The following is a 15,376-nucleotide window of genomic DNA, read 5'->3' on the forward strand; positions in this document are numbered from 1 at the left end:
GTGGCGCATCAAGGAATACAAAGAACAAAGGCACTGGCCAGAAAACACTTTTACTGGCCAGGAATGACAAAAGACATTGAACAAATGATTGAAGCCTGCAGCACATGTCAACAGTTCCAGTCGAGAAACCAGAGAGAGCCGATGATCTCACATGACATACCTGAGCTCCTGTGCGCGCAAGTTGGGAGCAGACATCTTTGAAATTCATGGTCAGTCATATCTCTTGATAGTGGACTATTTCTCAAAGTACCCAGAGGTACTGAACATTAGGGACAAGTCATCACATACAGTCATCAGGAGGATGAAATCAGTGTTTTGCAGACTAGGAGTTCCAAAAGAGATTGTGTGTGACCACGTTCCATTTTCAAGTTATGAAATGCATGACTTTGCATCATCATGGGGCATAGAACTCACTCACTCTAGCCCACGCTATCCTCAGTCTAATGGCTTAGCAGAGAGAATGGTGAAAACTGTGAAGCAGGTGATTAAGAAGGCACAACAAACAGGAACAGATCCTCTCCTTGCATTTCTCACCCTGAGGAACACACCAGTCACAGGTATGGAATATTCTCCTGCTCAGCTGCTTATGGGCAGGGTACTGAGGAGCACTCTACCAAGCTCCAGTTCCATTCTCCAGCCCGCAGTACCCCAGAAGGCACACTCTGCTCTCCAAGACCTACAGAAAAGACAGCAGCGGTACTACAACAGAGGTACGAAGCGGCTTCCTAACCTGTTTCCCGGCGACACTGTGCACATGGAGACTGCACAGGGTTGGCGTCCAGCTGTGGTGACTGAGGAGAGAAGCGAACATCGTTCCTACAATATTGTATCCTCATCTGGCCAGCACTACAGACGCAACAGGCGCCATCTGAGGAAAACGCCAGTCTGCACTCAGGCGACCTCTGATGCAGACTTGGTGGATGTGGACCTGCCAGGCTCAACGGGTACGAGTGAAGCAGAGATTGCGGACTCTCAGTCTTTATCCACACAGGCTCCAACTCACACCAGGAGCGGGCGAGTCATTGGACCACCTGAGAGGTTTAAAGACTTTCAGATGGGTCGACACTGACAGTTCGAGCAGGTGATGTCGAGCTTTGCTATCACATCTCGTCAGGCTTAAAAACAAAATGATAAATAAATAAATGACGGTAAAACAAAAAATAAAAAAAATAAACAAAGATGTGAAATGTTAGGTTATCCGTTCCAATATTATGATGACTGTTTGGTAACATATCTTCGCGAGAAGTGAAATGTGTGAAGTTTGAAATATTGTTCTCTTAATATATGCTATCTTGTGCTGAAAAGTTGCCTATTCCACATGCCTTTTACTTAAGATAAATGTTGTTCAGTCAGTGTCTTGGGTGTGTTGACAAATTAGAAGAACATTACCAAACAAATGTCTGCTAGTACATCACGCATATTCAGGTACCGATTAGGTGGGCAATTCAAGTGTTGAAGGTTGATCATCATGTTAAGAAAGGGGGATGTAGTATATAGGGCCGCGCACTGATACACTTTAGGTTAAGCACCCGTGCGCAGGGATACGGGGCCTTAGAACAGTCAGGGTGAATACGATGTCAGACGTGGCTACGCTTGTTGGTCGTATGGTTTGTGTTCCATGTGGTTATAAATGTAAAATAAACTTCTACTGAGGAACCTACATCTGCCCACTATCATGGATATTACTACGAAACACTACACAACCAGCTTCATACGGCAGTATACATTTTACGTTTTACATGGACACACAGTTTTCTGCCAGAGTTGAAATGAGAGATTTCTGTATTTGTGTTTTTGTCTGGGCTCTTCTTACTAGTTTGAGGTTGGCTGGGAAGTTACAACAGACTTCAAGCTTATGTGTAATTTCAAATCATTAGTGCAAACATCATCCATATATATTAATTATGCCTAATTAAAAATGTAAATTATATAAACAACACTTCAATTCAAATTCAATGTACAATCAATGTAACCATCTATTTTAAAGAAGGAGCAGGGTTTCAAATGATTTTACTATTGATAGTGATATTGCCAGTATAGAACAAGTTCATTTTTATAAATTAATTATTTTGGCAATCACTGATAATAGTTCAAGAACAAACGGCAATGATGTTTGGATTTCATGGGCATCATTGGTAAATGGTTTAAGAAAGACTTGATGGTGAAGAGTATTTAAAATGATGCATTTTAGTATTCATATGTCTTGAGCATTAAGGTGAAGAAAATCTGTTTTGAAAGAAATATCGGTGACCCCCAGAAGAAGATTAGCCTTGCATTCTCAGTGAGGATACTGCACGTGGACTGTGTAGGTTCAACAGCATACTGAGTCTGTAGTTAAGGGGTTATTTTTTCAGCAAGTATTATTGCGCTCTTTGCATTCTGTCATCTTTTTAAAAGACAGGGAACTCCTGGATGCTTGAATTTTAGAAGTAATATGGTTATATCTACCTGGGTATAATGTTTCTCACTGCGGAATTAATGATAATCAGAGCTGATGGCCGGGTTGAGGAAGATGCTTTGGCGCTAACCACAGCGCTCAGAGGCGACTGGCTAATGCTATGACTAAATAATAATCATCTATCTATCTATCTATCTATCTATCTATCTATCTATCTATCTATCTATCTGTATATAACTAAAATGTAACCGCAAGGGCTAAGGTGATAGCACAGAGAGATATCTAAGAGCTGAGGAGCCTGCAACTCTCTGGTCATTACATTGAGAATGTTTTGCAGTTAGATTTTTAGAGGTGAAGGGAATGGAAAAGAAAGTGTAACCGCTGCAGTGTCGTTGCTGGACCAAGAGCTTCAGTGCTGGCCCTTTTGGTCAGACAAGAGCGGCTATCACAACCAAATGTCGAGTTGTGTGAAGGAATGGCTGACATGGGAAATAACAAACTCAGGTTAGTATGAGTTATATTAAGGAGACAGAGTTTCTAGCAGGATAAAACGGTATTAGAGAAGCAGTTTACAGGAACTCTCTTTCAACTGCCAACTCAACATTTAATGTCGCATCTACCCGAAGTGATGTGGCATTACAGAGGTTTTAATACACCAATATTTGTACTGATGCAGACAAGGATTTAGATGAACATTTGTCTCTGTTAAATGTATTAATATGTTTAAGGGCTGTAGGCAGTGGCCATTAACATAAAAAGGGGACTGTTAATTACTTCTTTAACTCTCACAACAGGTGAACTGTTTAATGCAATATTTTCTGATCATGTCTACAGCTAATTATGAATATTAGAGGAGGTTTTGTAACCATAATATGTCCCACACATCTGTTAATTCCAGGCAGTAAGTATAGTTAGTATGCAATCCACAACCTGTCCCAATGACAACTGCTTTGCACAATAACCTTCATGATTTTTACAGCACTGTGTGTGTGTGTGTGTGTGTGTGTGTGTGTGTGTGTGTGTGTGTGTGTGTGTGTGTGTGTGTGTGTGTGTGTGTGTGTGTGTGTGTGCACTTGTTATCCCTGTAATTATATTTGCAATAAAATGTCCATTTACTGTATTTACTGGAGTATCTTTCAATAGGATCTTACAGTTTAGAACTAGATCTTCAACATGCATCATACTTCCAACGTTCTACTAACCTAGCCTAGCTCTGAGCGTGGCCTGAGGTGAATTGTTGACACTGTGACATGCAAGCGGCGTGCGAGTTCACGAGGGGGAAGGGCTGGAGGCTGCTGGTCTGTGTGCTATAAAATTACATTGTTGATTGAAAAAAATTGTAATTCAGATTTTATCTACCGGTATCAATCTACCTGTGCGGGGTATAACCTATATAGCCTAAGTATATCCTATGAGAAACACTGAAAGATTATAAACATAAAACCTTCTAAAATGTGATTGGAAAGACAGAACAAGAAAGCAGCTAGTATGGAAGAACTCAGGAAAACCGACAAGAGCGCACCTGCCTGATGGACCTCTTAAATGGCCCTTTTACATAACCAACTGCTTCTGTCAGTCTAGCCATCATTCCTCATGCAGAACAGCAGGGCTCTGTCCTGCTCTGGCTGAACAGACAGAAATTGAGCGGAGGCAGATTGCTCCCTTTGCAGAGTTGCTTTAGTTTCACAACAATATCAATAAATATGCCTGTACGCAGCACCCATAAACTACTGAAATGCTTTCTGATTTGACGTGTTCCTTTTTTACCTTTGGTCTATTTTTTTATTTCAATACTGAATACACTGGAAAACACCACAAATAAATGTTAATATTGTGAAATTGTAGACCACTGAAAGATTGCTTTTATCAATTGTGTCACAATATTGGAACGTTTAAAAGATCAGGTCATAATTAATTAAAACCTTTACCTCGGTGTCTTAACATAAAGATAATACTTGGTACTGGAAAACTTTTGGCAACACATTGTTCCTGTAAACTCTTACTAACAAGTTTTCCTTCCCTTAACTGGATAAAAATATGAGTGGGCTGAAATCTTCTCACTTGTTTCCAAAGACTTGTTTTAAGAATATTCTTGAAACAAATAGCATAAAAAAATAAATGTCGCTTTTTCCTGTGCGCTTATATCAGCCTACCTAAGTCTTTGAAATATCTGCTTCTGGCTGTTCCAATGTTTTTGTTCTTGCTCTAAAATTAGCTATTAGATTGTAGAAGAAAAATCCCACCTGTGTCCATTAAAGCATCTGTTCCATTAGAAGTCTTTGAACGGGCTGGAAGGATGTTGCTGCTGAGAGACTCCGAATCAGAAAATTATTTATAATTCAGGCAGAAAATCAAAGATGGAGAACAGAAGGGTCAACACTAAAATAATGACTCAATTAGGTTCCAGGATGAACTACAGGTATTATAGTGATGCTCTTTGAAGGGAGCTGGATGTAATGACTCTGTTCTCATTCTTTTTTTTCACTAGTTACTAGGTTTAGCTGCAAAATAATCACTAGGATAATGATAGGATAAAATTTGGATCAGATTCAAACTTACCAGACATCCCACCAATTAAATTTCATATTGGACGCGTGGACTAAGTTTAGAAGCCCCAAATCACTCTTATTACCAGACATAATGTCAATGATCTGCATTGTAAACATTACACAAGGTGACGTCATATCCCTCTGCTTTGTCAGAGAATGTACTACTTTGAATTTAATCTCTGTATTAAATGTGGTATGTAAAAAGTTAGTTGCCTAGCCTTGCAATTTGTGAGAGATTTAATATTAGAAAACATTTTATTGGCACAATAAATACAAAACAAGCCGTTGAAAAGAATTGGATTGTTGCAAACAGCACTAACAGGCAAATGAGAGACATAGTGTCATTTCTAGCACCTCAGTACCAACACTCTTTTCTAGATGAATTGTGAACACACGCACGCACATAGAGAACAATATAATGCCTGAAGCAAATAAACAAACATCTGCATAGAAGACACTAGTTTAATTATTTTTGTCTTTGATAAAGTATGCTTACTTTCCTACTGGACACAACTGAACAAATTTCATTATAAAGCAGTACAATTGGACCTTCAATGATAAGGATACTGAGCAGTTTTAGTACACACACATTCATGCTAAGCAAACCGTGACCTGTCTAATGTAAGCACAGATGGAAGTTTCATACACAGCTGGTTTTGTGTCCCATCCCGAGGGTAAACACACCGTTTGAGGGAAAAGGCTTTATAAACAGATGCTTCTCTGTAAGGTAGTAAGTAAGTAAGTAAGTAACTAAAGCAACATTATAAAGAAGTTGCTGATAGTTTTGATAAATACAGTAAAAAGCATCAAAGGTAATGCATGCATTAACATCTGGACTAGGCAGGAAAAAATAAATAAAATCTGTATAATTATTTAGCACATGACACTGGAATGTTTCCAACATTACACACCAATATTGAACCCCAAACCCCTACATGGTAAAAAAAATATTCATTTCTACACTTATAATTTATGGAATTAATGAAATTAAAATCCCTTGCATGTGGGTGTTAATTAGATTTTTTATTTAACTCTTGAGTCAGGAGATTTTAAATGTGAAAATGCAAATATGTTCATGTGTTAGGCCATAAATTGACTGGCGAAACGTCCAGTGCATGCTGGAACGGACTCAAACGCCTTTATCAGTTCAACAGTAATAAGCAGGAATGGAAATGGATGAATAATTTACAGTGAGGATGTCATCTGTATCGATTGACCCTGGACTAGTTATAAGAACAAAAACAACTGAATTGGCTGTAATTGGTTCATCTAGTGTCCAGCCCAAACATCACACAAAGACAATACATTAAAAACAAATCCTCTGTAACTTCTACCACATAGACCACTATTCTAGCATCAGTATTGAAACACATTGAGCAAAGTAAGCTTCTGTCATCTTGGCACAAACTTTAGGGACCAAAGCAGACACAGCACAATAAATGGAGCAGATACTGCTGCACTGCCTAAAAGGAATGGCTGATCAATCCTAACCAGAGTTTAGAGTTATGTAATCTTCATAAATATGCAAGGATAGACTGCAGGATCACTCGTCCTCCACTTTCTGGGTCACATGGACACCAACAGGAACCACTTAATGGTATCATGGATTGAACCAGTCTCTCAGCACTGAGGGATTTAAACTATATAAAGCGTGGTTAAGACATATTCTCAAAAGTAGGAAAACCTCCAAAGGGAAGCAGCACAAAATGGTCAGTTCCTTGTTATGCTCATAGCAATTGGGTTAGCTTACCTCAAACACAATGGCCCTGCATTTTGTGATTCAGTGCTTTGAATAATGCACTTAATAGGATTTCCTTGGACACACTGTGGTTTTATTTCAGCTTGCCTGCCTACCCACATAGATGAGTTTAGTTGAAAAGGCTCTGCTGTGTTGAAGCAAGGTAAACACCTTCTACCTTTAGGCTGGCATGCTAACCACACAGCCACACACAGTGGTGGGCTAAATAGCCTTCTGATGAGCAGTGAGACAGGTGCTGAGGCAGATTCCAGTCCATGCTGTGGCTTCTTGGCAGCGTCTATTCACAAGCTGCTCAAAGGGTAAAGCAGCCAGGTTCTGTGGACCAGTTTGGGCCCAAATTTAGCTTGAGATGGGAACTTACTCTTATTTACATTGACATTAAAAATAATTTGGTGCAAAGGTAAAGGCTGGTACCTGCAGGTTAAGGTTTTTCTTTGAGGACTATGAATAATGGCAACAGAAATGATTAGATCCTGTCTGTAGGTGATTGTATGAGGAACTTTCACCCACTGATACATGACATGACAGTCTAGTGATTGTTAATTATTTAGACTCCAGGTCAACACACTGTACAAATACTATAGCAGTGCACAACATACCAATGCATATGGGCCACACTGTTAGTATTTACATGCAGCAGGATGTTAATTAATGAATTCATACAGTATTTAAGGTGCTGCAAAGATGTGTGATGTTTTGCTGTTCACAATACTGTCATTGTGGCCTAAATGAATTCCAAAAATTTCACACATCACCTCTCCCTTTGTTGCCAGGTTTATTGTTCATCATTACAAATGTGGAAACACCAAATCAGCACTGTCCTCTCCTTTAAATTCCAAGTGCAAACTGCAGAAGCCTGCTAACAATCCACCGGTTATGTGTTTCTATCATGTCTATGTAGCCAGGGTTATGGTAAACTATGTTGCACAGGGAGATGCACACTTTACAACTTCAGGTTTGGTTGTCACCAGCCAGATTTTGGAAGTTTTAAAATAAACATGTATGAGTTTAATTGAGAAAGGCTGTCCTTTACACTCATTACGTGAGATTGGAAATATAATAGGAAGTCTTTGTGCCATCTCAGTCAGAACCTTTCAAATACTGTTGATTTTGTCGATATAAAACCATGCAGTGCTCTTGTAGTATAAGATTTGTAAAGACAAGTTGCCTGAAGAGCTTGCTAAAAAAAACAGGCAAAGGAACAGTTAAAGTACCAAACAACAAAACATCACCATGGTTTTGAAATGTACCAGCATATCTCCCTGCAGCATGAACCATACTGTGGACATTTTCCAAACATCTGTATAACACAATATGTGTTTCTTTCAAGCTATATTTTAGCTCAATGATGTGCCTTTGTTATAGATTGGAGCATTAAAATCACCAATAACCATGAGGAACATTTTACTGCTTAATGCATCATTTGGTCTTAATATAGCAGAGCATGAAAGCACTAAAAAGAAGACTGTTTAATTTGAACTCTGAGGAAGTGAAGCAAGCGGGGGAAGGCATGGATGAAATGATAATCAAATTGATGAAGCTGCCTTTAGACTCAGAAGTTAGAAGGTGGCCACATTGATCTGTTGTGTCCGTCCACATACATTAATTCTAATTCAGACAGGCCTCTGTTGAGTGAGCATGGCTGATTACACATCAGTCTCTGTCAGATTTCCATCTCTTTTGACAGACAGAATCACTTCTGGACAGACGGATACATCGCCCTCTATTAAGCCATGGAGGTGAAAACTGTGACAACCCAGTTCACACCATCCCATTATTTTAACCTAATCTTTAATAGGTGTCAAATAAAAATTTTCAAATAGCCCAGCAAGGTGTTGGAAGGACTGTAGGTTCCCCAGCTCAATTATTTATTGACTTTACACTGAATAGCCATTTCTTATTGGAAGATTGCATAAACAAAGCCATGACAGCAAGTTTTCCTCGCTTCTATGGCCACCAGAAACACCTAAAAGTCAGAAAACCTCCATCCAATTCGTTACAGTGTGGTTGTGTTTGTGGAGCTGGGGTATGACATCAATCGATTAGGAATTAATTTAGTAAAAGGTATAATGTTACTCACAGTTATCATGAGTACCAACTTCTAAGGTGGCACTCTTCCATTGTCCAACAGCCATAGTCATTTTATTCAGAAATCTAGTCAACTTATGACACCACACAGTATTTAATTATTTGCCCCCCAGATCTTTGTCAGCACAATGTGATATAGAGTCTAGAAACCTCAACAGGACTCACACCCTGTGGTTGTTACTGCTGCAAAAACATTAGCTCAGCATGCCCAGTGTACTGAATTAGCATGCCAGGGCGATTAACTGGTCTTAGCACTTGTTCTTTTCCCGCCTGCTGATCTATACAGAAGTTGTGGCTCTTAAAAAGAAAAACTGAAGAGAACTGATCTGCAGTACATGTCAGTAGAGCTGTGATTGGATCCATTTTATAGCATGACTCTCAGATTTAACCAATTTGGCCGTGTTACTATCAGTCATAATTGGCAGTTGTGTCTGCACTGGGCGGAGTGATTTCTCAATGACTGATTACTCTGGCAGGAAGAAACTTTCTTGTGGGAATAGAGATTCCTACTCCCATTCAGAAGCTGAGGGATGTTCAGCTTTGGGTTTCTTTCCATGCATTCAAATTCACAGTGCGTTCCCCGAAATCTCCATAACACCCTTTAGTCCTCTCAGTATAGTGTAGCTGCTATAACTAATGCACGCTAAAATATAGGTGGAGCCCATCAACACTGGATTACATGGATTGATAGAAGAAATAAAACAATGATCGTTTATTTTACACTTCCTGGGAAAAATGGTTGTTGCCAGATTGTTTCTTGGCCCTGGCGCTCTGCTAAAACAACGTCAAATGGAGCGTGGAGAAAGGCCTGGCCACTGCTAATGACTGATTTACTTTCTTTCCAACTGCATCCACATTTCAACAATGCTGAACAACAAACAACCCGTTAGAGAGGCTCAAAATGTTTAGAAATCGGTCAAATGAATCAATAATGGATTCTCCTGAGGACATCCATCATGTATTTTTCTGTGAGCATTTGTGTAATGGAGAAATTCACAGTAATGTCTTGTCAGCAAAGTTAGTTGAAGCTGACAGAGAACAAAGTAATTTATGTCAGATTTGTGTCATCAGACATCTGCCTATCATTTGCAAAATAAATGGAGAATAGAAATGTTGATGTACACCCAAGGAACGGACTTCTTCTCAACACCCTCAGAATATAAATGTGACTGCGGAAGACGTGGTGGATGATATTCTCCAATACTATACTGTACACTAAACCAGGGAACCCCGACGATTCTGCAATTTAAGACCTGATGAAATGTAATGCCAACGTCACGCCATATAATGGAAAATCATTCAAATCATGAAAAAATATATTTGTCATCATTAACAGCTCTTACGCTATGAAACTGAAAATACAAACATAAATAGAATATAAAAAAATTAAATATGTGCATTAGGAGGTATTACAATTCGTTCTACCATATTCATTAGGCTTGAGTGCTGTCAGTCTGACAATTGTGATTTCCATTGGATTGGAGTACAGTCACTTGGCTGCCTGTTCTGCAAATTTTCCCAGCCCATGTCACATGACCAATTCATGTTTCCATGATGAACATCCAAAATTCTGATACCAAGGAACCAACACTGGAATTGTTTTTTTTTAAGTGGCAGACTGAGCCTATAGAAAATGTGTATTGTATTCGGACATACAATTCTTTTTATATTGTGTGTTGTTCTATCCTATCCAATATTTCCTATATGTCTAAGCAGATTTTCTATGCTGTATTCTGATAAAATGTCCCTAAAAGTTTTTCCTCGCCTAGGTGATCAGCACATCTAGATGATGCCGTCGAATGTGCATTTGAATGTTGGTTGTGTTTACGTTCACAGACCCCTCAACGGTGGAGCAACGCCGATACACAGACAGCATCCTCATCTTATACACAACTCTCTCTCCTTTGCTGTTTTAGATGACCCGGAACCCAAGGGCAATGCCATTAGATTTTTAGGTATTTGGTCATGAACCAAGGAACTGGAAAGATGGTACTAGATGAAAAGTCAGTGGATCACACTGCTGTTGAGACATCTTACTTTAAGCTTCAAATGTCAACCTTGAAGTGGCGCTAAAAAAAAAGTCAGGGGATCACCAAAGTCAGTTGGCTTTATTCTCTGTGAAATATGAATGTCTGTACAACATTTCATGGAAATCCATCCAAAAGTTGTTGAGAAATTTCAGTCTGAACAAAAGTGCTGGACCACTCGACAATACAATTCCTAGAGCTGTGCCACTAGCATGGCTAAAGATTTAACAAAATCTGAACTGAGCCACAATGCTGTACAATGTAACAGTTAGTTCGTAGTGCAGTAATGTTACGTTTTCAGATTTAGCATTGGGTTTGTAGCTGACATTAAAGTTTCCATTTTTTTTAATTAAACATCACAGCTTCTGTGGGCTGCCATTAATTTCATGATTTTTTTCAGTCAGTACGCAACAAAACAATGCAATATATGCACACAAATTTAGTGCTACATAGAACATCCCTCTCTGACTCTAAGAGAAGCTTTTCTTTGAATTAGAGGGAGAAGGTCATTCAGTCGCGGTGATGAATCAGCACCACAGCAAGACAGATTTCTCTGTAAACACTGTAGGGCCATACCATTAATATACATTATACAGTATCATACAGATTAATTAGGATTCATTTGTATGGGGGAATAATCCAGTAATCTTACCTACATTAAAAAAATCACAGACAAAGCAAAATATACCCACCCAATCATAAAACAAAGCACATATAATACCATACCTCGTTTTAACCAGTACTACTATTTGTATTTATTTAACGTACATTTTTGTCAATGAAGCAAAGACAAATCAAACATAAGTCAGCTACATGACTCTTTATAATAAACCCACCAGCTTTAAATCATTTAGCAGTGAGCTGGAAAAGGAAGAGTACTAAACTGTGTATAAGCACTTGTATCTAATTCAGTTCTGATCTGAGGTTTTGATGACTAGGATGTTAGAGATACGCAAATAGAGCAAGATTGAGACATGCTGCAAATTGATTTGAGAGGAAAACACTTGAGTAAATATATAAGGAGTAATGATGACTGAGAGCTTTACAGTCATCATAAACCTCAAGGCTCATGGCTATCACAGTCATATTTACTAAACATTTTGCTCCTTGTTTCTGTGCCTGAAGCCAATGTTTTCATCAAAACTAGCAGATCTCTGACAATCCCGCCATTGAACTGAACCTTTTGACCTTTCCTTCACTCACAGAATGTGTGCAAAAGTGTCACTGATTGTGTAACAATCTGCTGCCTTAGCAAACCAGACCCTAATGACATGCAGACCGTGAGTGTAAGACAGAAATGTTGCCCTGTGATTTTATGTACATACATCTTGCTTTCTGTGTCCAAGGTTTGAATACTTTAGGAAGACGCTAATAAATACATGTATAATCACAATATGTCTCCTGTACAGTCATAGTAGGATCAAGCTACGGTACCAAGTATTTTACTACCAGTTGTACTGTACAAATGTGTAGTTGTGTATGTAACAAATAAAATGTTGACCTTGAACATACACAACAGGCAGTGACAAGCATCTTGTTCTTTGTTCGGGGAAGATGTTGACAATGTATTGTATCCCTTCTTAAAAAAAAATATATATATATATTTGTGACACAATTGGACCTCGTTATTTGTAAATATGAATTATTGAGTGAGCACGTATGAATTTAGGAAAAATATAACTACTACCTTTTCACAGTATAGATCACAGCCAATTATTGATTATTGAGTAGTATTAAGTACGGGATAAAAGGTATAGCTTACTCTTAAACACTACTTGTAAAATAGATTTGACAGAAATGTGTAACTCACTTTTGGTTTTCAAAAGAATGGTTTGTAAAACTGTGAATGCTTTTTATTTTTTATTATTTCCGGAGGGTACAATACATGATAAGAATGTAGGATAGGCATATATAAGCTTTATGCTTCTGCCTGTGCCTTTTCAGTCATGTGTACTAGATTGTATATTGTATATGCTGTTTGACTGACTATATAAACTACTACTAGTATTGTTGTGTGTTATATTTTATATTATATTCTTAAATAATTTATATCGCACTTATGTCAAAAGAAACTGATTGCTGGCATATTGTTTGATAGATCAACTGAGTACTGCAAAAGGCCTTCGTATTAGAATTCAAGATTAAAATTATTAAAGATATGATTAAACTAGTCATAAAGCCTGCTCAACAAAATCCTTCAGATCCTCCTTACTATTGGTAATCAACAAAAATTCATGCACAAAATCAAGCACAGACTAGAGAGCATACTCTGTTTCTTTCTCTACATCACAACTGGTGCACAAGCTTATCCCACCATGCACTGGGAAAAAAAGTACGGAAACCAATCTTTGTTAGGTCATCAACACGCATGGGTTGGCAAGGGTTAACACGCATATCATGTTGCAGCTATGGGCAAATTATTTGAAGTGCCCAATCAAACTTGCATGTCTTTTAATAGTGGGAAAACCCTGAGGGAACCCTAAAGAAAAATGTGAAATTCAAACAGTAGTAACAATGTCAGAGATTCAAACTAACAACCGTCTCACTGTTAGGCAATGACAGCCGTAACCACTAAACCACGATGCTGCAAAAGCTAGATTATTTTAGACAAAACAAGAAATGGACAAAAATAATAAATATTGACCTCCCTAGACTATAAAACACCCAAAATAATTCAATCAAAGTAAATAAACAGCCATGTCACAAACAAGCAATCAATATCAACTTTGAATAATGTAAAGAAGCCGAGCTCAACAGGCAGTTTGATTAAAACACCACAAGACAGATCACTTGGTGAAAGTAAGAGGATGAATGGAAGGCTTACACTGTGTTGCATTGTCCTCCACACAACCCTCTGGGAGCAGCAGAGAAATGAAGAAGAAAGAGATTTAATTGGACATCGGAAAAATGGAGAGACTGAGAGAAAGAATAGTAGCAAAATAATATATATTAGTTAGTGAAGTAAAAAGTTAAATGATAGATGGTGCAGCTGAATATTCCATCCACCAGCATCCTCTCACTATGAAATTTAGTACCTCAAACCATTTTATTCATGATAAATTTTCTACTGTGAAATCATTTTAAAAATCTGCTGCCATCAAATCTGATCAGTGCAAAGATCAGGACCAGCAGTGCTACAAGGGTAATTAGTCTTATAACCGTAGTTTTTTTCAACAAGCCCTGTATGTAATGATCTGCTGAATTCAACAACAATTATTTTAAAAGGATCTGGTGATTCACACAATTATTGTAGTTTACTTAACATGTTTATTTTTTACAATTATAACTAGAATTTGGAGTGTATGGATGACACATTACACTCTACAGCCTTTAATCTGCTTCTCTGCTCCTGCATATTTTCCATTTTAATCCTATCAAACAACTTGTACAGCAGAAGATTATCAACTGTGCCTTTTATTTAAATGGACATAATGTTAAATGGATTTGCCAATTGAACAGAGGATTACATAAAGAAGCATTTATTAAATGGGTTGGTCAAAGTACAAATTAGTGACATCAAAAATATGGTTTAATAATATCCAATCCATGGCCTTACATGTAGTAATTATTCCAATGAAACGTCTTTCAGTTTAATTCATTCAACTTACACTAATCTTGTACACCATAACACATTTGTTGTCACAAGAGAAAAATCGATTAAGGGTTTTCAAGACACCATGTTGTGTTATTATTAGAAGGACTAACAATGTATCATGCTGCTTTAATTATCAGTCCACCTTCTGACATTCAAATGTATGACAATAATGCAGATTGACATGGAAAAAAGAAGTCCATGGAATATTTTACTCTTTTTACAATTACATTATAAAGCATTTAAAATGTGATATTTATTAGGCCCTTGTCAGCACCTAGAGACATCACATCAGCATACATGTTGTAGCAAAGCAGGAAAAGATGCACAGTTGTAGGCTACAGAGATCAGAGTTTTGGGTTTTGGGGCCTGATTTAACACCTTGTCAACTTGAATGGATCTTTTATAGCCTCAATTAATGTCTTAGGATTTGTCATCATCCTGAACTTTGGTGGGTGGATGTTGAATCGGTATTAGCTTCCTCAACACTGATTCTGGGAGCAGTATAAATTCTGGGATAGGGCCCAAGTCACACTTTTTGTGATTAAGTACATTTTGTAATCGGTTCTAATGGCTCTTTTCCTGCAGCAATACACACTCTGAGGAATATATCCAAAACAATATGTCCGAGTAGGTTAGTGCAAACCATGTTCTTTCTGCAACCTCTGGCACTGAGAGTGTAAGAAACTGAAGTATATTTACTCTAATCACAGAGTTGTGTAATTCACACAGAACCTGGGGTCTGCATGAACATGATGACTAATGACTTTTCTTTTAATCTTTTAGGGCCTCTATTTTTTCTGGTCTGTGTGTTGAAGTCCAACTTCAAGTACATTGAAGTTGGACATTACAAATTGTTAACACACTTCTGGATAGTTGAGCTGGTAAAAAACAGAGTGAGGAAGGAAGAGTGTTCAGCATCATTTTGTGGTAGAATATAGATGTCTTCAATAAAACCATCAT

General features: G+C 38.0%; 2 protein-coding genes across 4 annotated transcripts in view; one reads left to right on the plus strand and one right to left on the minus strand.

Annotated features, from left to right (window-relative positions):
* The window catches only part of gpc6a (glypican 6a), a 165,032-nt gene that overhangs the window by 24,618 nt on the left and 125,038 nt on the right, over positions 1-15,376 (minus strand). For 2 of the 3 annotated variants that reach the window (XM_039795001.1, XM_039795003.1), the window contains exon 7: positions 13,646-13,675. The exons of the other annotated variant lie outside the window; for it this stretch is intronic. In XM_039795001.1, coding sequence (XP_039650935.1) covers positions 13,646-13,675 — 30 coding nt within the window. The remainder of the gene's footprint in view (positions 1-13,645; positions 13,676-15,376) is intronic. 3 annotated transcript variants of the gene reach the window in all.
* On the plus strand, positions 195-10,665 carry LOC120555860. Its single transcript, XM_039795004.1, has 2 exons — positions 195-1,081; positions 10,631-10,665. Exon 1 carries the CDS (start codon positions 302-304, stop codon positions 1,067-1,069), a length of 768 nt encoding a protein of 255 aa, XP_039650938.1. The 5' UTR covers positions 195-301; the 3' UTR covers positions 1,070-1,081; positions 10,631-10,665.

The sequence above is a fragment of the Perca fluviatilis genome, chromosome 3 (assembly GCF_010015445.1).
Source record: "Perca fluviatilis chromosome 3, GENO_Pfluv_1.0, whole genome shotgun sequence".
Lineage (NCBI taxonomy): Eukaryota > Metazoa > Chordata > Actinopteri > Perciformes > Percidae > Perca > Perca fluviatilis.